At 42.6% G+C, this 25815-nt stretch overlaps 1 protein-coding gene across 1 annotated transcript in view; it reads right to left on the bottom strand.

Annotated features, from left to right (window-relative positions):
- The window catches only part of pot1 (protection of telomeres 1 homolog), an 88608-nt gene extending 71040 nt beyond the window's left edge, over window positions 1-17568 (bottom strand). Inside the window, 3 exon segments of the mRNA XM_071519246.1 lie at window positions 1770-1842; window positions 2363-2526; window positions 17534-17568. Of these exon segments, the coding sequence (XP_071375347.1) occupies window positions 1770-1842; window positions 2363-2512 (223 nt within the window). The 5' untranslated portion in view covers window positions 2513-2526; window positions 17534-17568.
- Between the last annotated feature and the right edge of the window lie 8247 nt (window positions 17569-25815).

Raw genomic sequence — 25815 nt, 5'->3', positions numbered from 1 at the left:
GAAGCAGTGTGACTTTAAGGCCCAGATTCACTTCAGGTCTGTGTAGGGAAAAGCGCACTGTATCACCCAAAATGACCAAATCAGATATGAAGGGGCTTTGGGGCGAAGCGTGCCGCCTTGGTATTAAAGGGTCTAAAAGCTGAAGCTATTTGCAGTTGGTTCCGAAGGGGTTATTTGCTTGCTCAGTGCTCTTTTCAAGGACTTGTTTGCACCACAAATTGATTTGCAATATTTCTTAGTGAATAAGACAAGAACAATGCGTTCTTAACTCTGAGGCACAAAAAATTAGCAAATTGCAGCAAACACTCAAAGTGCAATAGTGAGTGTTTTTCTGCATACACCACGAAAACAGCCATTATTTTCAGTTTTTTTCCTATTCTTGAAACCAAATTGGCTGGGAAAACAGACATTTCCTGTACTGTTGCCCTGTAGTTGAAAGGCTGCTGGTTTGATTCTTCATACCAACAGTGGCCATTATATGTGTGCCAGTAGTGGTGTAACGGACCGTAGTTGATCCGAACGGATCCCCCCCCCACGGTTCGGCATGTGGACCGCGGATTAATTGCAAGGTTTGACCATCATAGTGTGAAATACAGTTTTACTGCCACTGTTACTTTTTAAAGTAATAATTCCCTAAATCTCAATGCAGAGTTGCAGTGAAAAGATACAGACAGACAGATGCTGCTGTGTTTTACTCTGAAGAACAATGATTGTGTTAGGGAAGAAAAAAAAAGGAAGAGCGACTGATTTAAAAGCCGTCGCTCTCTCCTCCATTGAGTGAAATCCCGTAGACTGTGACTTGACTTTGGGCATTTTCAGTGGTCTGACTGGGAAACTGGGCATGCTTGTCATCATTGAAATAGATCATAAGATTGTGATGTTTATTGCAACTTCGACAACATGCTGCCTTCCCTTCACACACAGCTCCGCTCGGAGAAGCTCCGGTCTCTCTGCCTGTCTGTGGCAGAGCCTTCAGTGTTGATAGGCTGTTACTCGTGACGTGTAACCAATCAGATCGTGCTGTGGGCGGGACATTAAGCGAGACTACAGAGTGGTGACTACAGACAGAGAGAGGCGGCTGCATCAGAGCCAAAGTAGCACATTTTTAAATTAATTTGACCCTAACCCTTTTTTGCTGATCCGAAAAATTATCCGATCCGTGACTCAAAACCGTGATACGATCCGATCAGTGAGTTTTGTGATCCGTTGCACCCTTATGTGCCAGCCTGCTCCAGAGGTGGGTATTAGAAACATTACATTACGTCATTTAGCAGACGCTTTTGTCCAAAGCGACTTACAGTGAGTGCATTTTGTCAACGGTAGTGAAACCAACTGTGCATCACAGTCTTCATCAGCTAAGACTTTTAATAGGAATAAGTAGAATCAGAGTTAGTCACTTCTGAGTCACGTAGCGATGGAGGAGTGGAGCGAACGAGGCGGAGTCTGGACCCTGACCAGTGACTGTAGATAGGGAGAGGCAGTCTGATGCTCTGCCCTGCAGGAGAGGACCAGTGTCTTAAATTTGATGCGAGCAGAGATGGGGGGGGGGGGGGGGTGACGCCAGTGAAGCGACCGGAAGAGGGGAGTGATGTGGGAGAGAGAAAACAAGCTATCATTAGCTAAAAATACTGTGGTTGTGATATCATACAACTCAGCGGGCAGTTGCTTTCGAATAAATCCTGGTAAAAAATACATAAGACATATACACACACACACACAGATACACATATTTGTATAGCAAACAAACATTTTTTTTCCTTCAATAATACCTTGAATCACGGTCTTCAGGATGAATTCGTTATACTCTAAAGACACCAGCGGGCCTTTGTGAACCACCTTCCCCTGCCGGAAAGACAGAAAAAGGCAGAACGTGAGGAGAAATTGGGGAAGCATTTAGCCCTAATTGATTTTTCCTCTAAGAAGTTCTGCTATACGACTCGTCTCTATGATACGTCAGCAAAGGCTCGTCAACCGATCACACTGACATCATTTGCGGTTGATGAGCGCCTCCGGGAAATGAAGTGGAGGACAGAAGGTGGATTAGTCTGCTGCGTTGGTCATAAATTCCTGCAGTTTCCCAAACAAGAAGAAGCAAATAGACTCAAGTACAAAAAAAAAAGGCTGCATGTGAATAGATAGACGGCTACCTGGTGACAGGTAACTTAAAAGGGAATCAAGGAAAAAAGAGATGGGTGAGAAAAATGGAACACATACATGAAAGGTTTATTCTGAAACTCTATAAAAAAGAATGTTCATCAATCAATATTTCAAGAAGACAATGCAGTAATAAGATAAAAGGGAATTGGAGCTTTGTGCTACAATAAAAAGCCTTTACGTATCTCCTGGCCTGCCTCAAACACACCTTCACAGTTTTGTCGGAGCAGTCTGTGGCGGTGCTGATGAGCGAGATGGGAATCCTCGTCAGGTGAGTCGGTACCTGGGAGCCGGGACCGGGACCGGGACCGGGACCGGGACCGGGACCGGCCCCGCCCGAAACCACATGGACAGGCATGACAGCAAGACGACCTGGGAGAAATTAATAAGAAAAACAATGAGATGAATTTCTGTCAAACAAATCGTACAGGAACTGAACACTTAAGACTGTAAAATCATGCTTTACAAACCCAGACTGCTGTGTAAATCCAGAAATTAGATTATTACCCTTCAGGTTTAAGACAATATATCGAAATTCAATATATCGCAATACAAAAATGTGACAATCCGTATCGTGGGACAGAAAAACTAATCGCTGTATCAGCTCCATGTTATTCTGCTACAGAAATCACTAATGAGACTCTTGACCATCACAGTTTCACAAGCTCTCCATCCAAATTATATTTCTGTCACTTTGTAATGACATTTTTAAATTGTTGTTTACATTCTAACAGCCAATGGCATCGCTAGAAAGATTTGTGGCTCAGAAATAAACAGAATTCTGCACAGTCAGACTTTGTTGTCACTGAACTTTTATTGATCACATCGTATCCTGGTTGTATTGAATCCTGAACCTCATGTCGCGTATCGAATCGTATCAGGAATTAAGCAGATCATCCCGTCCTTATTACCAATACTTCCAAGTACAATCCTACAAATCACCATTTACGTCTTTAATTTGACACACAAATTGTGTCTTTCAGCTGTGGAAACATACAATTGCATTTTAATCTCTCTGCAACTAGAGAAACGGAACTTGTTGGCTGCTTACCTGCAATAGCGACAACAACAATAACAGGAAGTGGATAAACATAGAAACTGACGTCCTCAAATTAATGCATCTATTTTGAATAAAATATTTTGGTTGACTCATCAGCAGTCGAAAAGAGGAAAGGAACAATCGGCATGAGTCAAGGTGGAGGAGGAGGAACAGCAGCGTGTCTTCACATGAACCGTGTTTTACAGCAGGGGACACAAACCGCCAAATGTCAGACAGATATCAAATAATCTGTAAACTTATATATAAAATGAGAAATGAGGATGTAAATGGTGATTCGTAATAGTAATAGGGATGTCAATGGTTAACCGTTAATCAGTTACGGAAACTTTCTTGCGGTTCCCAATAATAGGTTTTTAGGTTAGTATGCCTATGCAAAATCATGAATGTAAGCACTTCAATGCTATCTAGTAATATAACATAATATAAAAAGCTCATTGAGTCAATGGAGTGCCGGACTAAAAGGAAAGCACCACTTTGTTGTATTTCACATCATTAAGCGTTTTTTCTTAAAAATGAACCGGTTAGTTACCGGTTAATGGGTGTCAGCCTATCGAAAGCAAAATTAACCGAAACTGACATCCCTAAATATTAACATGAGGTTTTGTATTTGCAGAATTGTACAATCCTATTTCTGGATTTACAGAACAAAGTTTGGGTTTGCAAATCATGATTTTAACTTCGAAACATTCGCAAATGTTCAGTTCATGTACGGTTTGTTTGGACAGAAGTGTATCGTATCTCCGTAGCTTTCAGGCATGTATCCGTCCTCGCTCTGGGACACTTTGACAGGACACACAGCTGCTGACAGACAAGCTGACTGTTACGGAGATCCAACCTGTGAACTTTCGGTTTGCGGCCTCCCTGCCTGCCCTACAACACACGACTCGTTATCTGGATTACAACCTGCGAGAGGCAACGCGAGAGCAATGTGGACAGGACCACAGGCAGGTTAAAGTCTTCGAGGCGTATCACAGAAAACCCAGGAAACTGCTGGCCGTGTTCCCAGCAGGTGGCACGTTGCTTCCTGTCAGAGCTCGTTAGTTTGATATCGGGGAGATTTGACTGGCGAGTCCCAAACAGCTACCTTGTATGGCCAGGGATGGCAGAGTAGGAACAGCCTGGGAGGCAGACGAGCCAGTCACTCAACCATACAGTCAGCCGCTTAGTCAGGCAGAAAAAAAATCCCCTCCAATTTAGACCGGAGGGGAGGAGCCAGAGGCGCAAATTAGAGCGAGGATGAGTGATTCATTCATGAGCTCAAAACAGCTCTATGTTTAGGTACGACAACTGTTTTTCAGCCGGACCAGCAGCTAGTAGGAGTCACTCTGGCAGTCAGTCAGTCGATTGGTCGCTTCCCAAAAAACGCACCGCACAGAGAGCCACAGGACACAGAGATACAACACCTAGAAGTTGGCAGCCACACTGGTGGGACAGAAGGCTTTCATGCGGGGTCTCGGGGTTCAAATCTCAGTTTGGCAAATGATTCAAATAGAGTTTGACTTTTGAACCCAGCGAGCACAGAGTGTTTACATCACACAATGCTATTACGACACTATTTGACCCTGTCAATTTAAAACATAGGATTTTCCCACTATGATAAAGAACTAAGAAAAAAGTTAGACCCACACCAAAATGAATCTTTTAGTTTGATAACTGATGTTTGACTGATGTTGCACAGAGTCCAGAACAGGCCTAAGTAACAGATCACTGATTAGGCCGATTCATAAACATCCTTATTATCTCAACCAGTGGTTCTCAACCTTTTTCATATCCAGGACCCCTAATTTAGTCCACGGACCCCCCATTTGATAAGACTGTCTCTCAAACCCAAATCCGAGAATATTTTTACTATTAGATATGATTTTGTGCAGAATCCCATGACTATCTGTATTGTAGGTAGAGAGATAACAGTGAAACTATGATCAAAAAAGTTATTTTCCTAAATTTTCTAATTGTGTTAATTTGTAAATTGAATTAATGGTGAAGTTTAACAATTCATCAGTTTGCTGGGGACCCCCTGGAACTCCCTCAAGGACCCCTGGTGGTCCCCGGACCCCACGTTGAGAACCACTGATCTAAACCAGTACAGGCCGACTTTAGGCTACCACTTGTCCCAATTACATGCGTGTTAAGCCTTTTAACCCTTATTTACACAGGGAAAATTTGATAAGTAAGCACTAAGTACTTTCTTTCTGAGCAGCGTCCTGCTTCACATCAATGCAGCTCCACATATTCCCACTGGGAGCTGCCCAATACACTCAAAGATAGTTTGGAAAGAGTAGGGGCCCAAAACATGGCAGAGCAAACAAGAAAAAACAGGGGCAGGGCTTCCTTTCCCACACAGCGACGACACAACAGGGAATATCAGTGGGCTGGATCTCCACCAGGCTGCTCCCTGCAGCGGGACGGAGGCTGAACCAGCCAAACGTCAGCTGGGCCACCTGAGCCGACAGCTGCCCCCCTGCTCCTCAGAGCGTCACCGCGGCCCACAGCCGGCTGCTGAAGGGCCCTCATTAGCTGAGAGGCTAATTGAAGTTCATCCAAACAAAATGATTCATGGGGAAATTTATAGTCGAACAAGAGAGAGGATAGACGGCATAACCGATGCCAGGTTATGGATTCACTAGGCCTGGGGCGACATCTCAAATCCAATATCATGATGCTGTCCCACCAAAATATTGCAATATACAATATTATAGCGGGGGGTGAGTCAGGTATTTTTTTTTCTTTTTTTCTATTTCTATTTCTATTTCTTCTAAACTGCATCAAATATCAAGGCTATTGAATTTGATCTTATTATTCAAGCAAAAACAATGGGCATTTGGTGTAATTTGCTTATTCCTGTCATTTCCAGGAAAATGGGCCAATTGTGGAAAAAGGAATCTGCTTGAAATAAAATGACAAATTCTTCACTACAACTATGATTATTTTAGTTATTTTTACTAGCCTGTCCTATCCTAGAAGATTATAGGTTTATAAGTTTAAATGTTTGCACTATTGTGATCTAAGCAACACATGGTGCCTCAGCTGGGTGGGGTGGGGGTGAGGGGATATTCAATACCGCAGAAAAGTAAGTAAGTAAGTAAAGTTTATTTTTATAGCACCTTTCACAGAGCAAAGTCACAAAGCGCTTCACAGGAGTAGGTCGCAGATGTACACAGGTGCCTGACCATGCAGGGCTCTATATGTGATTACAAGAACCTTAAATTGAATCCTAAACTTGATGGGAAGCCAGTGTAACGAAGCTAAGATGGGTGGTGTGATGTGAGACGTCCTGCTGGACCTGGTCAACAGCCTTGCAGCAGCGTTCTGGAAAATATCGCGAAATTCGATAATATCAAATATCAGCTCAAACCACCACATGAAAATTATACCAGGGGATGGCTGCTGACCAGAAATGGTGGCAGGATGGCTTCATGTTTACAGAGAACAAAATTTGACAGGCTTCCTCAAAACAGCCAGTGTCTGTTGAAGTGCCGCTGAGCAAGGCACAGTGCCTCTACCCGCTCTCTGTCAGTCACATCAGCTAACAGCCTTATCAGCGTTGAATTAGCTATTCCAACATACTGCCAATGTTTTATGCTGCAGCTAGACTGTTGACTGGATCAAACAAAAGAGATCACATAACCCCCATTTCAGCCTCTTTGCATTGGCTTCCAGTTAACTTCAGGATTGAATTAACTTTTTTTTTTTTTAACCTTTTTTTCTGTTTGTGTTTCCTCTGTTATGGGGGGGTGGGGGTGGATTATTTTGTATTATTTGTGAAGCACTTTGTAACTCTGTTTTGAAAGGTGCTATATAAATAAAGTCTATTATTATTATTATTATTATATTACTTAAAGTCATGATTGACATTCCATAGGCTGTCATCAGCATTTATACGGCTAATAACACTCTATACAGTAATAATAATCGCCTGTATGCCATTAAATTGCGTACTAAATTCATGAGCAACAATCCTCTTGATCATAGGTTCGGCTCTCTCCTGTCATCCACCTTGATGCCGAACCAAACTCTCAGCACAGCAGCACATATTTATTTTTGCTTTATGATCTCCAATTTTCCCTAAGTGTGCTTTTTAATCATGGACCACGATGATCTCAAGCGTATTGTTAAAAACCTATACAGCTCGGCGTTGGCTGCAACCGGGACGCTCATTTTCTAGAACATAAAACCTCCAGCTGCCAGCGGCTTATACTCCTGCAGCGGTGCAAATAATGAATGAATGAAGAAATAAAAACACACAGCACGTCAGGTGATTTCCCGGGGACTTTTATCAGGTCAGAAGCAGCTTGTGAGCGCTGAGCGGTGGGAGTGTGTCGAGGGAGTGAAGCTCTGCGGCGCCGGAGACGAGGCCGCCCATCTCAAAGAGCCCAATTTAAAAACTATTTAAAGTGATGCTGAACTTTGCTAGGATCTTGAGCTGTGTAGCTTCCTGGCCATGATAAAACCCCAAAATCGGTGGTGACTCTCTGTTATCTGTTGCTCCGGTAGAGGAGATTGGAGAATTGTGTTTTTTTTCTCTCTCCATTCACTGCCATTGTATGGAGGAAAGAGTCTGAAAATCACTTCTAGCACATAAAGGAACGCCGACAAAGCAGATTCGGATATCTAACAAAAAGCAGTCATGCTGCTGATTTGTGTTTAAGTGAATCTCTTTCTTTATATTTATTAAACTGTTCAGTGTAACACCGAAATCCAGTCGGAGGAAACTTGTGCCGATGGAACGAAGAAAATAATATGTTTACCAATAAATGTAAATACCCGAAAAAAGGTGGGAGACAGGACCTTGACAAAGCAGATTCTGCCAATATATAAAAAACGAGTCTCTCACTTGCTCTACTCCTCCTACTACTCAGAACTACTACAGTAGGAATCCTTAGAGAAATCCTCCTAGAGGGCAGCGCATGTTGAACTTCAATTCACTGAGCCAGGTTCTACTAGAAACTGATAAGGAGAACCTGACACTGGCTTCATAATATAACCATGACTGCTGTGAACTGAGTGTGTAATAGAGTGACTTGTGGAGAAAAGACTCAGATTTTAAAGGGAAAATCCACCCTAAAACACTTGAACACTTGAAATACAAATGCAGACCAAAACCACAAAACTCGCCACAATCGCAGCCTCCACAGGACTCCACATCAATAAACCAAAAACCAAGGTGATCAACCATAAAATAGACAATGCCATAAACCTGGACGGAGAGGCACTGGAAGAGGTGGACACATTTACATACCTGGGAAGCGTTGTTGGGAAGGACAGAGGCAGTGACAAAGACATACAAACAAGAATAGGGAAGGCAAGATCATCCTTCTTAATACTAAGACAAATATGGAATTCAAAGCACATCTCCACAAAAAATAAACTCTGCATCTTCAACTCAAATGTCAAATCCGTTTTATTTTATGGGGCTGAAACATGGAGAACCACAAAAGGAACAAGTAATAAACTCCAAACCTTCATAAACAGATGCTTACGACACATCCTGGGAATCTACAGGCCAAACACAATAACCGATGAAGAGCTCTGGCAAATCACAAAACAAGAACCAATTGAAACACAAATCAAACGCAGGAAATGGGGCTGGATTGGGCATACCCTGAGGAAACCACCTTACAATACGACCAGACAGGCCTTTTTAACCTGGAACCCACAGGGGAAAAGAAAGCCAGGAAGACCCAGGAACAGCTGGAGAAGGTCTGTGGAGTCAGAACTCGAGGAATTAGGAACGTCCTGGAAGGAAGCAGAGAAGTCCACCCGACACCGAACCAGCTGGAAAAAGTTCATGAATGACCTATGCTCCCCAAAGAGCAAAAGGGTTTAAGTAAGTAAAACACTTGAACAAAGGAGGCTGATTGCAGAAAATGTTTCAGCGATCTAAGGGTGCGATCACACCTACAAGGTTTGTTTTCTTTCTTTTTTCACACTGCCTTATTACAAACAGACCAAGAGTTGTAAACAAAGGTCACATGGACCGACAGGTAACTCAGTCATGCACCTGAGTTTGAATGGCATCGTTCTCACCTGTCCAAACGAACCAAAGTAAACGAGTAAACGCTCTAGGGTTTGGATGAATCAAACCAAACAGGTGTGAACGCGTCCTAAAACATCAGGTTTTGGTGTCAGTCCCTCAGAGTCAAAGAGCGAGGGCTTCTTTCTAGAGCCGCCATTTTGCACCAAGAGACGTTCAACAATCATACATGGAGAAATCCATCGTAGAAGAGGAGAGAGACCAGTTTCTCCACCCACAGGAGCAGGAGAGAGACCAGAATGCAATGCAGCATCAAGACAGGTTTGGGGTTTGAGTGAGGGTTAGGGTTAGGGTTAAGGGGGGAGACTCAATTTTTCTCTACTGGAAAAACTGTCGTTGCTCTGGTCTAAATGCTGTTTCAGAGGCTTTTCAACCTGACAAGGCTGAAGGACAATTCTGGGGGAAACACTGAATCCTTGTAAAGGCATGAAATTGGCCAAATTTAAAGATACCAAATATTGGAACAAAATATCGGCCATTCAATATGAAATATATGAATCAGCATTGGCTTTCAGAAACCCGTATCAGTCGAACCCTAAAAGTTGCCTCTTGCAAAGTTAGCTCCAGGGCGCAGGATGAAATAAATATTACCCTGGTGTATCTTTCCTTGTTTGTAGAAGCAGATTTTTTTGGACAAGCTTTTCAAAATTAAACAACCTCACTGTTGACTGCGGCCCCGAGTGGCCAATTTCACTGGTTTAATGGTGGTGGTTAGAGGTTTAATTAGCTCCTATGCACATATGAAAAATGGATTAAACTAAACTGAAATATCCCTTTATTGCTGTAAGCCACTCAGGGCCAAAGCTGTCAGATGAGTTGACAAAAATTATACTATGCCTTATTTATAGTGCAAATGACACAAACCATGTAAAGAAGATATAAAAACTGGGAAACACATTCAAAAAGTAATTAATAAAATAAATGAAACCATAAGAAACAACCCGAGGTTAAAAAGTGGGCAAAGCCATTCCACCAGGTCAAAAATATGACATAAAGATCCATCTATAAAAGTGTGTCGCTAGAATTTATTTAAGCAATATTCCACTTAGTTTTAACATGGGGGTTATTTGGCTCTTGACCACCATGAAAACCAGAATATAATCTCCTCACCAAGATCAGATGCAGCTGGACGAGTTTGTAGCGTTCAGATTTTTACTTCCCATTCATTTGAATGGAAGCTGGCATTGAACACGTTGGTGAACAGATTCAACATCAGATCCTGCTGCTGTGATTTCCAGCTGACTGTTGGTCCAACGCTTTAGAACAGAATTTCGCCGAATAGCATTTTTATTGATAGAAGAGAACATAGCGGAGGGATACCGTTTGGAGAGATAGGCCTAGTTCCTGTTTGGGAGACCGGATCTACTTTTATTTTTAAACACTAACTTTATTGTAAACCAAGAATACAAATGCAAAATGACAACAGACCGAGGATGCTTTATTGTCTTAACAGCAGGATCTGCTGTTGAATCTGTTCACCAATGTGTTCAATGTCAGTTTTCATTCAAATGAATGGGAAGTAAAAATCTGAACGCTACAAACTCGTCCAGCTGCATCTGATCTTGGTGAGTAGACTATATTCTGGTTTTCATGGCGGTCATGAGCCAAATAACCCCCATGTTAAAACTAAGTGGAATATTGCATTAAGAGATGACACTGAATTAGCAAACCCAAACTCCTCTGCAGGACGTTCCAGTTTAGGAGCCTTGATGGCAGAAGCACAGTCACCTTTAGTTTGATACAAACGACTACTTATTAGACATCTTTGAACAGGAAAATACTGGTATGACCAAATTACCAATAACAAATAATCACTTCAAATAACAAATCAAAATGGAAAAAAGATTTCCTTTGCTTCGTGTAATTGCTGCCCCATATCAGTGTAAGCTGGCGTGTTCAACACTGTCGTTCCCGTGTTGCTGTTTTTGTTCCTCTCATGTACCGAGACCTTCGCAAATCGGCTTGATGTCAGAAATCAAGCAAGGTAGCGTCTCAGAAGATGTAAATAATCTGCCGTGCCAAACCTCTTCGCGGCGGCAGAGGATCGTCGGGTCGGGATTGAGACGAGGAGGCGGAGGAGGAGGAAAATAAAGAGTGACGACTGCACTGAGACGCTGCCTCGCCTCCTGGGGCTTCGCTGACAAACAGCCGCTGTGTGTCAAACACAAACTGTCCTCACCGTTCACCCGCCGGCGCCTTCGCCAAGCCCCAAACCCCACTTGCTCCACATTTGCATAATCTTTGTCTCTTTCTCTTTTTGTGGGGAGGGGAGGGAGAAAGAGGCTAAACTAAAAAATAATAGAAATAACCGCCTCGCGGTTGTGTGCCTCCGCCAATAAACGTTGTTTTATCATTGCAAGGACAGTCTTTATTTATTGAACATATATAATTAATGTGATTATTAGGTCAACTTAAAGGATTTTGGTGTCTGCAAAAGTAAGTGACAGCACTTCCACCCTTTTTGTAGAATGACCCAAGATCGTTTTCTCAGCTACAGTGGTAAGCAAAACATTATGATGTCACAGTGAAGTTGACCTTTGAATTTTTGGATATAAAATGTCATCACTTCATCATTTTATCCTATTAGACATTTGTGTGAAATTTTGTCATAATTAGCATATGAATAGCGTATGACCTTGACCTTTGACCACCAAATTCTAATCAGTTCATCCTTGAGTCCAAATGGATGTTTGTGCCAAATTTGAAGAAATTTCCTCAAGGCGTTCCTGAGATATCACGTTCATGAGAATGGGACGGACGAACGGACGGACAACCCCAAAACACACTGCCTCCGGCCACAGCTGTCGCCGGCACGGAGGCATAAAAAAACATCTCTCCCAAAAATAGGCCTTGAAAAAGACTTGTCCCAATGTAACCACATCCATAGCTGGAGGGAGCGTTCTGTGTTCTCTGTGTCTCCAGTGTGCGTGAGGAATTACAGCCTGACAGAGATGCTGCTGCTGCTGCTGCTGTGTTCGGTTTATGTAAGGCCTTGCCGGGACAAGGTGAAAGGTGCTTCAGGTTAAAGGATACACCAAACAGCAGATGTTATGCTAACAAGCCATTTCACGAAAAATATGAAAAATAACTGATGCAAATTCAAGTCTGTGTATTTCTTTAAGGTTTTTAGGTCTAGATCTGCTTTGAAACTGAGATTCACAAGCTGACTCCTCTGCTAACATTGACTATGTTTACATGACACCAATAATCCACTTATTATAATACGATTGAGGCAGTAAGGCGAGTAAGGTAGAGCACATGTAAACACCATACTCTGATTATGTTAATGGAATTATGCTCACAGTCGGTAAGAACCACAATCGCAGTAAGATATGTGAAGTCTGTGTGTCCATCATAGCCAGAGTCTGTCATATCCTACAGAAAATAAGAAATAGAGAGCTAACCTAACAGCTGAGGACTGGAGGGAAGACACGCCAGTCAGGTGGGAAACAACAACTGGACAACCTGCCCGTCAAATGTGTCAGAAAATGCATGTTTGTTTTTACAGCTCCTCATGCCTCGGCTCCATAGACTCTCATTCTCAGTCTCTCTCTGATGCTCTGCTGCCAGTCTGCTAGTTCGTTTTTTAGCGCTCACTTTTTTGCTAGCGGCATCCTGGCAGAAAGCACCGAGCCTGACGAGGAGATCACTTCTCCTCCTGACTCCTCCTCCAAGCCGTGTTGGGAAGATATTTGGATTCCCCTCAGTGAAAGCCGAGAATCAGCAGAACACCAGCTCAGATCTTTCAAGAATAACGCAAAGACCACATGCTGTGAAAGTCCAAATAATCTCCGTTTAGAGCGCTTTGTCCGTTCCTTGTGCCCTGCTTTCATGTGTCAGTACTATGCAAATTTGACTGTCAGTCGGGTCACAGTCACATTTGATTGTTGGGGGCAACTGACAGCCCTACTAGACACCAGACACATGCAGGTCATTTTGCCTGTGGCTGGTACATTCGTCTGCTCTGGCAGCTCTTTGGCAGGTAGCCAGCCATCGTTTGGAGGTTCCTCTCTATTCCAAAAAATCAATTTGTCTAGTTAAAACAAAGTGAAAGTGGCTGGTGATCTTTGTATTTTCCTACTTGCCACAGTTTTCTGCCCTGATGCCAAAGCCAGATGAAAGTCCAGCCTCCTCACACCCTTATCCACCTGTACACAGGGGGGCTAGCAGGGGTCATACATTGTGTGATTCATCCCACAGCATGTGCTTTCCACTTCAAAAGCAGGGAGCACTGAACTTTTAACTTTCACAGGCAGGCAGAAAGGGGATGAGTAACCTCCTCAGTGCCCAAGCTAATAAATATTCCTGTGCGCCTCCACTGGGTCCTCGAAATAGGAGCCTCTGGTGCGCATCAGAGAGGAAAATACACGAGTTGAATAGATTGCCCAGCCATGCAGGCGGATCTAGACAGGAGGGAACTGTGTGGACAAAGAGAGACAGGAAAATATAAGTGGCTAATTAATTCCATAAGGCGCCTTTTCACACAGTGATAATTCATTCTATCATTACGCTACCCTGGGCCTCCGCCATTACTCTCTGAGATCCATGGTACGACTCTAGCTGCATCTTAAAGCCTCATTCGTTTCAGATTCTGGCATGATTGCGCCAGCCTGGGCAATTTAGCCAAACAAATCTCAGTGAGATGACATCGGGCAGATTAAAGTAGACAAGAGATTTTGTAAGGAACATTAAGTTAGGTTAGCACAATGACAGAGTCAATTTGAGCTAAGTATAAAAATGGCTCATGGTTGATATAAGGCCCAGTCATGACTATCTCAAAGCCTGTGGCTGTATATGGTGTTTGGTGTTGGTCTGTACTGGCAAGCATAGTCTCATACAGATACGCTGGCGCTTTCTAGGTGGTGGGGGGTGGGGAGGTAAGGGGGAGGGGTGGAGGGGGGTGCATGATTGTAGTGACTGCGTTGCCTTTAAAACCTCCACCTGTTAACACAAAGCTCTGTGGCAGCTCAGTGTTGCTGCTGCTTCCTGGTCTGTGTTCAGTCTGATGTTCAGCCAGCAGCCTCCAGCTGCTTGATGCTGGTTTGACTTCCACCGTACCGCCTGGAGAACGAGCGCACACTGGATTTCCCTTCTGCAGGCTCTGAACACTGCCGACCGTAACGCACCTAAACACTGAGCATAGTGAAAAGCGGATAAAGAAACGAAATCACAGCGCCCGACTGTTAAAGAGGAGCTGCTCTTCAGTTAATAAAGCAAAGGATAGAAAATACTTTTTGTGAGAGTGCGCATCAGGTCAAACTGCATGCAGAAATCTGGTAGTTTGATGTTGCCTTGCTTATCAGCAAACATACCTTGTAGAACATGACTAAACCTTTTCTGAATCGTTACAGCCTAATCTTTTATTCGTGCATCTGATCGACCAAGCAGCACTTCAAAATGTCAGCATTTAAAATTGATTTGTACCGTTTGCTACCACCCTCACAATCTATCTGGGTAGAAAAACATGAAGGAATAACTGGCAAATCAGCTTTAAAATGGCAAACATTAGGGCTGAGGCATTTTTTTTTACATTGGAGGCTTTTAGCTGATGCTCTTATTCTTACAACGGCTATGTTTACATGCACACCAATAATCCAATTATAATGCGATTAAGGCAGTAATGTGAGTAAGGTGGAGCACATGTAAACATCATACTCTGATTATGTTAATGTGATTCTGCTCAGTCGGAGTAAGCATAATCGCAGTAAGATATGTGGAGTACTGTGATTTTAATCGCATTTTAAAGGCCTTAATTGCATTTCTTCCACTCTGACCAAGTTGCGCATGAACCAAAGAGGACGTCACACGTCACACATATCGATAAATGTCACACGTTGCTCCCTATCCGCATCCAGAGACGCCGCGTTGAGCGAGGTGGCAAGGCCAAGTCCACAGCTGATGCCTGTGAGGCATCTGCTCCTTTCCAAAAGACTCCCAGAAGTGTCAAGAGGACGGCATTTTGCAACTGGAATAGGCCGATAAAAATGGCAGCAACAGATATGAAATGGGAGAACAGCAGAGTGTCGCTTGTTGTGGCAGAATTTGCTGATGGCGGGACAACAGAAGTATAAAGTGGCAGGACGGATTTAGAAACTACCCACAATTCTGTGAATAATCAAATAACCACAAGTAGCATGTAAACGGGATTTAAAGGAATTGCTGAGTCGGGGCGCCCCGGTGGCTCACCAATGAGAGCACGTACCGTAAGGCTCAGTCCTTCCCACATCTCTCCCATACCTTCCTGTCTCTCTCTAACTATCTCCCTGTCAAATAAAGCATGAAAATGCCAGAAATAAATGTTTTGGGCATAATCACATTATTAGTGTGCATGTAAACGTAGTCAATGAGGTCAAAAGCAGAATCGGTTTCTATTCCTAGATCATCATCATTATAAGCAACTGAAGGTAAGGAGGTCAAGGGTCAGAGGTCACAGGGAGCTGGCAATAGATGTAACAGAATATTCCTGTAGCCCTAGAATGATTATGTAAGACAGAGAAGTGCAAGGAAAATAACAAATGTCAAGTATAAGTAGAATTTCAAAGTCAGTGACAGCGCTGAATTATTTCCTGTAATACATCCTGTAATACATCAGGAGTACACAGATGTGAGTGCAGATCTCAGAGGGAGTTTCCACTGATACCTCTCTTATTATTCACTAAAGTAATAATCTCTGCTGTTTCCTCCTGGGGCCTCTTGTAATGTCCCAAATAATTCTGAAGGTAGTTATTTCCAGAGCTCTTAGTCTCTGAAGCAGCTATAAAACAACCATGTAGTCACACACTGAGGTGGTTTGGAGCCTTGAAATCCATAGGACACTATGGCTGGACCCTTCACCTCCTTACCATTGGGTAACAACAATGCTGGTGGATGCGAGCATCAGCTAAATGCCTAAATGAAAGATGTAAATATGGATGATTTCAGTGGTTTTCATTTTCATCATTCAAGATACCAAACTATAATACCAGACTCCTAAGAACTTGCTGAACCGCGGCTCTTATGAAGGTTTTATGGATAACTGTAGGAATTATCAACTTGTTTTTTGCCAAGTACCTAAGATATTTAATTTTATTCCAGAAACACAAGCGAACTACATTAGATTCTGAATTTGGCTTTGTTAGCTGTGGCCATTGCCATGCCCATGGCAAAATGAATAAACAAACAAGAAGAATTTGACGTCAAAACACAAAATTAAATGAACCAAGGCATCTGAAATTACAGCCATAAATTGGACAGCTGTGTCTACAGTAAACTGTATACAGTTATCTATGGGTACCATGTCCAAAAGGCACTATGTCATTCAACTGAGCGCAGTTCAAGAAGGGGAATTACATTAATTATCAGGTAAGATGAATAGCGACACTCAAAGTGACTACAGTTTGTTGCCCCCCCACAATATCAAAGTTTTCAGCTCTATAGGTGCCTGATTTAACTGCTAAACCTAGATATAGCATTTTAACAGTTAGCCAGCTAAAGAGGCTAGCTAGCCAACACTTTATCTAACGTTAGCCTCTAGTTTAGCATGAACTTGCTATCGTCTTAGTAATCGCTTATCGACTGGCATACACAGTAATGTACTTGTTATATTACGTTAAAGTAAGCTAACGTTAGGTAGTTGAGCTAACCGTACGAGTGCGTAGCTAGCCAGATAAAGTTCTGTTCTCTTGTATATGAAGAGACAGAGAAGCCAAACTCTATGCCAAAATCTGTCAGTTTAAAGTGTCCTTGCTTGTCTGCAAACATACGTAGATGGTTGAATATAACCTCAGACCTTTAACGAACCGTTAGGTTCTTCTGGTAAATTCGGCACACATGCAACACATCAAGCAGCACTTCATTTTAATGAAATGTCAACTTTCTGCTCGGTACCGCCCACCACGGTCGGCGTATTTTTGGTGGAACAATATTGTGTGCAAACCAATTATTAAAGACAAAATTGTATTGAAATAAGTGCTGCGTGATGTCTTTGATGTATGCCGAATTGAACAGTGGATCCTACTGACTCTAAAAATGTCTTAACCCATGTTATACGAGGTGTGTACTGGCGATAAGCAAGGCAACATTAAACTGCGAGATTTTTCAATGGGGTTTGGCGTGACGGGTATCTCCACAAGAAAATGAAGCGTATCTGGGCTAACCCACTGTCAAGTAGCCACTCAACAAGCTTCTTGCAACTGGCACCACATTTCACATTCAGTTAGTAAGCGGATCTCCATTTGTAACGTTACCAGTCACAATTTGAAACTAACTACGACATTACATACTGGAAATAAAGCAAGAAAACTTACTGCTGTCTGTACGAACTTTGTTTGTTTTCCCTCGCTTGGTTTCGAACTGACAGGGTAGCTGTTATGTCGCGCATGCGTGTTAGGGAACCCTATAATACTACTGCTACTCCTGCTACTACTACTACTACTACTACTACTGCTGCTGCTGCTACTACTACTGATGATAACGCTACTACTACTACTAATAATAATAATAATAATAGAAATAATAATAATAATAACATTGGCTAAAAAGTGCTTACAAGAGGACATAAAACAAGAATACACACACACACACACACACACACACATCTCCTCTGGTCCTGATGAGACTGCTGTACGATGCCAATGACCTAAGAAACACGCATTGCTCACAAGTCAGAAGTAATTAACAACTCTCCAAATATGAGGAAAGAAAAACTAGCCAAATTCTGAGTTGAGTTAAACTGAAAACAGTTGAATTGAGATTTCCCAGAAATGACACAATATGTCCATCCATGTACACATCTCATTTCAGGGAGCGGGAGAGACAACCATGAAAATATAACTTGATGCTTACTCCATGTGACAAGTCATCAGGGTGGGATGGGACATTGGGACAGTTTTGGGCGGATCATCCTGTCCCGTCTGGAAGTGGAAGTCGCTGTGTGGTGACTGAGGGGGGAAACACTTCTGATGAAGCGTTACATGTCAGATTTTGTGAGCAGCTGAAAATGATGGCTTTGATAAGGAGATACTAAATATTTGTGAGCAAAGTGGCAACATAGCGTGTCATTTTGTAGACACTTGACACCCTCACAGTGTCAGGAGTGCAGACATTTTTAGCAGAAGTGGAACCCCCAACCCTGCAGAGACGGGGTGCGATCACACTTACAGTTTGTTTTCTCTGCTCTGAATCAGAGTGGAAAAGTTGTTGTATTTTTGTATTTGGTTCGTTTTGGTTCACACTGACCACTTACAAGCCAACAAGGACTTGTAAACACAAGTCACATGACTCACAATAGGTTGTTTATTGGAGTTTTAACCTGTCATCCTTCCAGAGAGATGATGGACTTGTCTGTCTCTTCTTCTGTGGTGTTCACACCAGTTAAGAACACATGAAGAAATAGCTGAATATGAGCATCAGCCCAGACTTCATTTTGTTCTGCTAGGCTTTCCAAGCATCCGTCTCCTTCTACCCATAATCCCTTGTGTTTCGGGGTGGTTTCCTGTAGTGTAGTAGTTGGATTAACGAACCGCACTGCAGTTCTCTTGTTAGAGGACTGAGAGTCTCTGTGCTGTTATTTGGTGCCACCAGAGTTCAAAGGTCATTCTCACCTGAGCTGCGTTCCGAATGGTTCACTCGTTCACTCACTCACTATTCCCTATGGATCATATAGTGAACTATATTCAATTCAATTCAATTCAAAAAACTTTATTCATCCCCGAGGGGCAATTCCTGAAGCAGACATTGGGGGTGCTGGGACTGTGGCAGACCAGTAGGTGTGGGGATTAGTCCCAGGCGAGGGAGGAAGAGGGGGCCCAGGGCAGACTGGAGTTTAGTAGGCGAACAGCCTCATATATGAAGATTGCCTTCCTCCCTTTAGTCCTAGCTGCAGGGCAGCGCAGACGCCTACCAGAGGGCAGCCGTTCGAAGGCCCTGTGTAGGACAGGGGTGGGGTCCTGTAAGATGGAGCGGGCTTTCCGGAGCGTTAGCTGATCATACAGTGAGGTCAGAGACCGGAGGGGGTGGCCTATGATTTTGGAGCAGGTGTTCATATTATTCTGGAGGCGCTTCTTGTTTTGGATTGTGAGAGAGTGGAACCAGCAAATGAATGAGAAGGTTATTATGCTTTCAGTGAAGGAGTTATAAAATGATATGGGCAACGATCGAAGTTTCGGACAATACATTAAACATCTTTGCTTCAAAAAATGTGCCGGATATTGGTGTGACACGCTCAGCATCTCATAAACAAACGAAGCACTCATGACAGCGGGTATCGAATTTGCGAAGTTTTGAACATCATGTGCAAGTGTGGTTTTGTCAGCTAAGGTGCTGTCTCCTAATGGTAGCGAGCTGTTTTGGTTTGGAAAACAATAAGCTTGTGAGCTAGCATTAGCTAGCTTTCAAGCTAGCAACGCACAAGCTTTTATATGACCTCCTGTACTAGGTAGCTAGCCTTCCAACTCTTCTTCTTTGGTAAGACATGATCGCATTGCATTGTGGTAAATTGTAGGGGACATCGTCTGTTCACTACAATGTGCAGTGCATTGTGGGTATTTTATGGTGAACAACAGAGTGATTATTTCTGTAATAGGGGGCGGTTTTGAACAGAGCTCTGGACAAATGAACCCAACTAAAGGAGGAAACACTGCAGTTCAGATGAACGGATCAGAACCTGCAGGCTGTGAACGGCCCTCGGTCCTCGCTCTGCCCACTGAGCTCCACAGGATCTCTGGTCCCTGTGTGCCGGCGCTCCTCTCTGTCGGCCGGCTGACAGAAACGGGCTTTCCTCCGGGACGGGGTGTGATACTGACAGATCTCCCAGCTGAAGCCGGGCAGGTCGACCCGCAGCCTCGGGACTCCGCGGCCGTCGGAAGTGACAGCGGACAAGTGAGAGAGTTTGCACCCGGTGACTCCGTGTGTTCGGGAGGCATTTCTGCAGCTCCGGCCTGTCAGGAGTCAAAATAACGTCAGGCGTTGAGCTCCAGACGCCTCCGGCATCAGCAGCAAGAACAAAACACATGCTGAGAGAGGCTGTGTGTCTGCTTGGAGATGACACACATCTGTTCCGCTTTCACATGCAGCGTATGTTTTTATCACTGTTGTCCTGTGTGTGACCCGGCATGTGCAGCTCAGTGTGGAGAGCAAGGCACTAACGCTGCCAGGGTCGGGGGTTCGAATCCCACCCAGGATAAAAATGTCTAAAAAATCTATTATTGTAAAGTAAGACCAAACCTAGATGTTCAAAAACATTATCATTAACTGAAATACAAATAGAAACAAGACCTGGAACACTAGCTACAATAAAATAAAAATGTATGTGAAATATATTTAGTTTTTGTCATTTTCTTTATGTGCAAACTGAAATTGAAATAAAAAATCTAAACTAGAGAGACCCACTCTGACAAAACAGAGAAATCAACTGATCGGCTTTTTCTCAGCGGAGAAACGACTTCAGATTCTCACAGTTTCATGTTGTTTTTTACACCAACAATAAAACCAACAAAAAAACAACAACATTTTAATGAGAAATTGCATATTTTAGCTGGCTGTCCCTTTAAGGGTCATGAGCCAAAAACGGTTGAGATCCTCTGCTCCAAACAGCCTCAACATCTTGCAGCCTCTGTGTATCGGTCAAAACAAAACAAAACAAAAATCAAAACTAGATAAAACTAAAAACTACTACTGAGATGATTTATGGGATAGGAATTGTGTCTATTTTTTCAGATTTGTCTCTATTTTTATCTTTTTTCTTGTGAAAAACTGAACAGTTTTCAGCCTCTCTGCCTCCTCTGATAATGAAATGAAACAATCTGAAAAGGGAAAATCATTCTTTTGTTGGTGAGCTTCGTTTTCAACGGACGATCAATCCTCTTAAAAATGTTAATTTTCTTCCTTAGTATCACTCTTGGGTTCTGTGGTCATCATCCACCAAGATCTGAGCGTTCCTAACATTCAGTAACTGGAATAAAAGAGTTTTTGGCTGCTGCATTTTCTATAGTGATCCAGTTCAGGGGGCTGCTGGGCGAGCGAGCCTCACTCTACACTAGGGAGAAGGAGAGAGAGAGAGAGAGCTGCTTTGCGGCCAAACTTGATAAATTCCAAACCTTTTACCCAAAACAAGCTAGTCAAACAGTCTAGTTGGAACTAAAATATTCTCCAGCAAAAATAATTTCTGTCTCCAAACCTGGTGGAGCGAGCTTCACTGTAGACTGGAGAAAGAGAGAGGGAGAGAGAGAGAGAGAGAGATCACTGTTATTGTTCTTACTGTCCAGAAATATTCTATGTGATGAATCTATATATTTAATATGCAGTTTATTTAATTTTATTTTACTTTATTTCTATCTCATTTATAGAAATCAATTAGAAATCAACTGATCAGCTTTTTCTCAGCAGAGAAACGACTTCAGATTCTCACAGTTTCATGTTGTTTTTTACACCAACAATAAAACCAACAAAAAAAAAAATGTTAATGAGAAATTGCATATTTTAGCTGGCTGTCCCTTTAAGGGTCATGAGCCAAAAGGGTTGAGATCCTCTGCTCCAAACAGCCTCAGCATCCTGCAGCCTCTGTGTATCGGTCAAAACAAAAACAAAAAAGCAAAACCATACAGCAGCAATCAAGTTCCCACACATCTCATCAGACAGACAGAGCGTCCATGTTGTCGGTGATGTCATATCCTTATTCCATTATAGATGTGAAGCTCAGGAGCCTTACAACCAGATTACTGACTGTTTAATTAAATTGAAAAATGCCAAACAATCACAGAGTCTGTGATAGAGAGCGTAATTCTTCCTCTGCGTGCTTTATCTTCCTCTCCCTCTGTATTAGCAGCAGGCTCATTACTCTGCACTAATGAGTTTTCCATGGTGATTCGCAGTAAATAGTGCAGAGGGAGACATCACAGTGTGTGTCTTTCAGCACACTTTATGTCTCTCATTGACCGGCCGGGTCACTGAAGGATATTACCAATAAACTACATACATGGACCTGTCTTGTAAATGGAAAACAGCATGTTGGGTTTCCTCCTGAGGGCCCGTCCTGTTCATCCTGACCGCTAATACTGTCAGACTGTAATAAATACTGTAATACTGTGAGACTGTAATACTGCCTTTCCTAAGAAAATGGGATTCTGAGAGAGATAAGACAGACTGGAGATGCTGTTCAGTTAAAGAAATGGAAAAATGACAAATTTTCCCAGTCATAATGAACACCTAGTTAACAATACACACAAAATATATACAACATTTTTATTTTCTTGTGTTTTTATATCGAAATCCCATTATTTTTGCTTCCTGGAAAGCGGTGTATGTTAGGTGGTTTCTTCATGGCAAACCAGCAGGCAGACAGAATAATTACAACCAATAATATCATAGATTGAATTACTTTTATTGCAATACATCACACCAGGACATTTACATATAGTCATCTTAACATGTTGTTGAAATGCATTTTTTAATAAATGGACTGACAGAACCAAAACAAGAGATAAACAAAACACAACCCGCCTCTCTCATCACATCAACCAGCCTTTCTCTCCCTAACTGATATCTCATTCATTTACAGTTTTGAATGATCATGTCATGTCATGTCCCACACCAACTTCTTGTTTAAAAAGGAAATATGTCAGCACAAAAATACAAAAAAACTCCAAGGCACTCTCTTTAAACCTTTAAAAACAAACCTCAACGCGTTTTTGCATCAAGCCTTCGTCAGGAAGTCAAAAAAAGAAGAAGAAAGAAGAAAAAGAAGTTTGTTTTTAAAGTCTAATATGACCATGCCATGACAATAAAGGCATTTTAATTGGTTTAAAGAGAGTGCCTTGGAGTTTTTTTTGTACTTTTCTGTCAACATGTATCCCTATCCAAAGAGCACCTCAAACAAACTTAATTTTGAGTCCAGGAAGCGCTCCAACCCAAACAGTTTAGGAAATATGTAAAATTATTAAGGCAAGATGCTCTCAAAATGCTGTTCCGCTGTAGCTGAGGATCAAATCCAAGAACGGCAAGTCGATGCTTGTGTTGTTGTGGAGAAACTTCTTCCCAAGTCGTCTTGGAGAGAACGATCTACCGATGAACTGATGACAGTAAGCACAGAGAAGCTTCCTTACAGATTCAGATGGACTTTGGGCTTGATGGTTCATTAAGACACACGGCTGTTAATTTTCCCAGCTGTTCACCGGCTCTGTGCTGCAGACTGCAGCGCTGCTCGGACATGAAGCGCCGTTCTCCCAATGAATCTTGGGGCTTTCAATTCGTTCTTGTCGGTCAAGTCACCGTCTGATGCTTCCTCGACTGGCAAGGAAACTTCGAGGATCTTTATCTGTCCTCCATCCTCATGCTTCGGTGGTTAGATATTATGTTAAGAGCGCACAAGAAACCATATTGAAAAATAGCCTGTGACTGTAGATGTGGAACTCTGCCTGGCCAAGCAAGTGTGCTGTGACTTCACTGTGGTACCAACAGAGTGCCAAAAAGCTCCAGAGAAATCCGGTGAAGTGGGAGACAGCGTTGCTCAGGTAACGGTGCAGTTTATCTACACAAGACCAGAAGTTTAACTGGAGAGGAGACAGGCCGCACCGCAGAACCAACACCAATAAATAATCTGAACAATAAGAAGCAGACGGAGGCGGGTGACGGAGGCGGGCTCGCCGCCCAGCACAGATGATATAATTATGATCGTAAATCCTGACGCCGATCCTGCAGCAACTTCAGGAGCTGAAGAAGAGGAAGAGGAAGAGGAAGAGGAGATGGCAGTGATTTACTCTTCCTGCCCGCCCCGAAGATGAGCTCCATCATCCCCATGAGGAGCGACGCAGGCCCGGAGGAGCACGGAGGAGGACGAGGGTTAGGCTCAAAAGTTCTTTTCAGGAAGAGATTTAAAAGATAAAACTTGCTCTCCTCAGGCTGTCCCGGTCCAAAACTCAGTCACCTCTGGTCTTTAGCCTGGAGTTTGGACGTCCAGGAGCGTCCTGCCTGAGGATCTGAGGCTGTGCACATAATTAAAATGAACGCCTGTTTACAATGGTAGAAACTGTAGAAGTCTCCTGCATCTAACCCTGAACCAGTACTGCAGACACTTCTCAAGTTTATCAAGTTCAAGTTCATTGTCATGCAGCGGTGGAAGAAGTATTCAGATCTTTGACTTAAAAGTAAAAGTAGCAATACCACAGTGTAAAAATACTTTGTTACAAGTAAAAATCCTGCAAAATCTTACTTACGTCAAAGTACAAAAGTATTAGCATCCAAATATACTTAAAGTAGCAAAAGTAAAAGTAGTCATTATGCAGAATGGCCCATTTCAGAATCATATATATCATGTTATTGGATTATAATTATTGATGCATTAATGTGTTCATCACTTTAATGTTGCAGCTGGTAAAGATGGAGCTAATTTTAATTACTTTATATACTGCTGGGTAGCTTAACCTATAAAAATATATCATAATTTATTAGTTGATTTATAATTTGTATTCCACCACTGGAATACAAATTATAAATAATAATTTGTAATAATATAATTTGTATTCTACCACTGTTGTCATGTACACAAAAAAAAAAAGACTTTTTGCTAGGGATGGGACGATCTGCTTATCTCACCATATGATACGTGATATGGAGTTCAGGATTCAATACAACCAGGATACGATGTGATCAATAAAAGTTCAGTGACAACAAAGTCTGACTGTGCAGAATTCTGTTTATTTCTGAGACTCAAATCTTTCCAGCGATGCCATTGGCTGCTAGAATGTAAACAACAATTTAAAAATGTCATTACAAAGTGACAATAATATAATTTGGATGGAGAGCTTGTGAAACTGTGATGGTCAAGAGTCTCATTAGTGATTACTACAGCAGAATAACATGGAGCTGATATCACCATTCATGTTCCTGACAGCAGAATAACATGGAGCTGATATCACCATTCATGTTCCTGGCCCACAATACGTATTATCAAATTTTTGTCTTGTGATATATTGGATTTTGATATATTGTCCCATCCCTACTTTGTGCATTTCAATGCAGTGAATAGCTTGCTAACCCTAACCCTCTCTCTCCTTCAAAATGAATGCACATACACATGAAAAATAAACTGCAGGGTGCGTTACTGCTGCATAATAAAACAATAAAAACAACAGCATAATAATTGCATTAAAAGGACATTAAGGAGCATTAAAAGGACGATAAAAGCAATGAACAGCGGGTACAGAACAGTCCCGCTGCCTCTGTGTGTCACTGATTCTGCACCGGCTCCCCGGACCCTTCCCAGCCTCTCACAGCACATCTCGCCTCTTCCAAACATTTCCTCTTGGGGCCGGAGGTGCAGCAGAGGTGCAGCAGCAGTTCATCACGCATGCAGGAAAAAGTGGGACTTCTACAGCGGCTGCATATGGTAATGAAGTGGAAATCCCACATGGAGCAACCTTTATGTGAACCCATGGGCTGGATGAGCAATGCTTACTCAAATGTAGAACACTGTGACTGGAAATATGGAGAGAGAGAGAGAGAGAGAGAGAGAGAGAGAGAGAGAGCGAGCGAGCGAGAGAGAGAGAGAGAGAGAGCGAGAGAGAGAGAGAGAGAGAGAGAGAGAGAGAGAGAG

The sequence above is a fragment of the Centroberyx affinis genome, unplaced genomic scaffold, assembly GCF_046629955.1.
Source record: "Centroberyx affinis isolate AG114_WGS23_722 - 3 ecotype Tasmania unplaced genomic scaffold, CSIRO-AGI_Caff_v1 ptg000057l_1, whole genome shotgun sequence".
In the NCBI taxonomy this organism is placed as follows: Eukaryota; Metazoa; Chordata; class Actinopteri; order Beryciformes; family Berycidae; genus Centroberyx; species Centroberyx affinis.
This window is presented reverse-complemented; position numbering and strand designations above follow the sequence as displayed.